The following is a 2,793-nucleotide window of genomic DNA, read 5'->3' as shown; positions in this document are numbered from 1 at the left end:
TTAGGAACCTGGTGCCAGTAATGTAATGATGTTCTGCACCATAGGAGTATTCTTCTTATACACAAATTAATTAAACTATCAGATGATGGCTGTTACTGCTATCTTGAGAATACTAATCGCGGGGAAAATATGAAAAAGAATTACAGCGCCAGGAAGGATGATGGCAAAGGGATTCGTCTTCAAGGGCCTACACACTACACAGACTGTTAGATTCAGAGCTTCACTCGTCGCCGCTGCTGCCACTGATGTTGTACTTAGGTTTTTCTGCTATGTACAAATCATTCCCTCGGGGGCTGGTCGGTGGGCGTCTCTACCCTGATTAGAACTCCATCTTCATGTGCCCCGCTTGTAATTGACCTGTTTAAGGATGGTAATTCGGGCGCATCAGTGAAAATGTCTGAACCGAAGGGAGCAAGATACAGTGAAACATTTGTGGGATTTTTTACTCACCGTGAAAGCTCTGTGCTGAGACGCCATTCTCCTGGCTCTGCCCGTTGTCGATGTGGAAAACGCTCTGCAGATCCTCCTCCCAGAAGTTCCTTTGCTGGAAAAAGGATGCAAACCAACTATGTTAGGATAATGCTCGGAACGATTGTTCAATTCAGTTCAGTGGCTTCAGGATCAGTCTCACCTGCAAGTTTGTGCTGGCAGTTCCATCCTGAAACGCGTACTGCGCGTTGGTCGCCTGAGACAGAGCCAGGTCCAGCGGGTTCAGGCCGCACTGGTTCTCCAACCCGTTCGGAACAAACGACTGGAAGACGTCTCCTTGATCGCTGAATGGAAAACCTGAGCTGGAGCTTTCCAGGGAGAAGACTGAACTCGCTGAAGGGCCACAGGCTTGGAAGATCTGAATTTTTCACAGAAGCATACGTAATAACGTAAGTAGCTAATTGTTTGGTGGACCATCACAGCACATGTTCAGAAGGGGAAAGTTTTAAACTTACATCTTTTTGCAGGAGGGTAGGCAGGTTACTGAAGTCAAGTGGATTCACAGTTGCGAGCTTCATCGAGAGGAACTGAAACCACAGAACGGCAAAATTGATCAGAATTATGAAAGCTGCATCCCATGGCATCAGATGATCCAGCTATTTGGAGTATGCCTGCAGCTTACCTCGACTTGCCGTTGCAGCGATTGCACGTAGTTTATGATTTCATCAAGCATGAGTGCCTTGCCAATCACCTAAACAAACAACATTTTAACAAAAGATTTCAGTAAACTTGCGGCAAAGGGCTGTCAACTGCTGTACTTGTTTTTCCCAGAGACTTATTCTGAAACCACCAATTAATACCTTGTTGCATCCTGGCACCAGGTCCTGGAGAACCTTCATCCTCTGGCTGATCCTCTCTCTTCTCACCTGATTAAACACACAAGACGAGTCAACACGCAGTGATCGAATTCGACAAGCTGGAAGGGAGCATGGCAGTGAAATGATGGGAATTGTACCCTCTCTGCGAGGCTGTGGCTGTCAGTGGCCTGCCCTCTCCTGGCCCGGACATGGACGTAGTCCTTGGGGGGCTCCACCGGCTTGGCATTCTTCCCCTTCCCCGGCTTCTGCCCGCCGCCGTCCTCAACGGAGCTGTCGCTCCCGGCCTGCTCCGGCTTGGGCTTCACGGGGCTCTCATCCTTCCCCTCGGCGCCCTCCGTCTTGCACCTCTTGGCATCCGGATCCTTCTGCTCCCCAGCCTGAACACAAAGAATTTCGACGCGAATTCCAGCGTCAGTGGCGCGGAACGCGGGACAGGAGCGAGAGCCGGGCACAATTCAAGCAGAGCGAAGCTCACCTGGGCAGAGGCCTCCTTGCCCTTGCCTTTGGCCGCCGCGGGCGCCTTCCTCTTCTTGGCATTGGCGTCCCTCATGGCTGACGCCGGGTCAGACACCGACGACGCCTCCCGGGAGCCGGCGAACTCGCCGTTGCTCGCGGCGGGCGCCGGCGGCGGCAGCCCGAAGAGCCCCGCGGCGGCCGCGGCGGCGCCGGCGAAGCGCTGCCCGCTGAAGCTGGACAGCCGCGCCGCGCGCTCCGCGAACCCCGGGTCGCCGCAGAACCTCTCGAGACAGTCCTCCCCGCCGTCGGCCCCCGCCGCGGCGCTGTCGAGCATCGCCGGCACGGCTCCGAGCGCGCCGAAGTCGAGCCTCGGCGCCGAGCTCAGCAGGCTGGCAATGTAGTCCCTACCACCGCCGGCCCTGCCCTCCATCGCGGCCGCAAGAAAGAGCAGACTAGAGTAGAGTAGACTGGCCGGAACGGGAACACCGTCCGAGGAGCGGGTCCTCCCTTTCTCGGCGGTGGATTTGGGGAAAGGCGCCTCCTTTAGGTGGCGAATCGGAGGCAGAGGAGATTTTATAGGGGAGGGGAGGTGGGGGATGGATGCTTGGGGGATTGGGCAATGGGCTGGATGGAGGTCAAAGCGTGGTGGTGAACTGGTGATGCCCCGCTGCAGCTGGAGCTGGAAGTGGAAGCTTTTCGGTTTGGGGTGGGAAGGAGGATGCCTTTTCAGGCTGCGCCATTGCTCTGCTCCCTTTTCAGCCTCTCTCCCGCCGGCGCCGTAACAGGTACTAGGAAGTAAAAAACACCTCGACCCCGGTGGCTATCAACCTCAATCTTACCGTGTGGTAGATTTTGATTTTCTTTTCTCGAATTTTTTTTATATGGACAATCCGGAGTTTGGTTTCCTGAACTTTAGGAGAATTTGACTCATGTAATTTGTCACTTGGACACCAGAAAATGTTAGAATTCATTGCTTAACGCACAAACTTTTTGATTTATGGGCACAACAAAATTCAGTGCAAATCTTCCA

General features: G+C 54.0%; 1 protein-coding gene across 1 annotated transcript; it reads right to left on the bottom strand.

The window, feature by feature from the left end:
- On the bottom strand, positions 1-2,489 carry LOC101769938 (transcription factor bHLH78). Its single transcript, XM_004973876.3, has 8 exons — positions 1,783-2,489; positions 1,445-1,684; positions 1,290-1,355; positions 1,112-1,180; positions 945-1,016; positions 632-847; positions 451-544; positions 1-357 (listed from the first exon to the last, which is right to left on the bottom strand). Exons 1-8 carry the CDS (start codon positions 2,191-2,193, stop codon positions 320-322), a joined length of 1,206 nt encoding a protein of 401 aa, XP_004973933.1. The 5' UTR covers positions 2,194-2,489; the 3' UTR covers positions 1-319.
- Positions 2,490-2,793: the final 304 nt, after the last annotated feature.

This window comes from Setaria italica, chromosome VI (assembly GCF_000263155.2).
Source record: "Setaria italica strain Yugu1 chromosome VI, Setaria_italica_v2.0, whole genome shotgun sequence".
Classification (NCBI taxonomy): domain Eukaryota; kingdom Viridiplantae; phylum Streptophyta; class Magnoliopsida; order Poales; family Poaceae; genus Setaria; species Setaria italica.
The sequence above is the reverse complement of the archived record's forward strand: the minus strand, read 5'-3'. Positions and strand labels throughout refer to the sequence as shown.

Bases quoted from the DNA above. Each gene is read 5' to 3' on its own strand.
- LOC101769938 (XM_004973876.3), bottom strand. From the start codon at position 2,193: ATGGAGGGCAGGGCCGGCGGTGGTAGGGACTACATTGCCAGCCTGCTG. The intron at 848-944 runs GTAAGTTTAAAA...TGAAAAATTCAG, and splicing joins CTACCCTCCTGCAAAAAGAT to ATCTTCCAAGCCTGTGGCCC. The intron at 358-450 runs GTGAGTAAAAAA...ATCCTTAAACAG, and splicing joins CTCAGCACAGAGCTTTCACG to GTCAATTACAAGCGGGGCAC.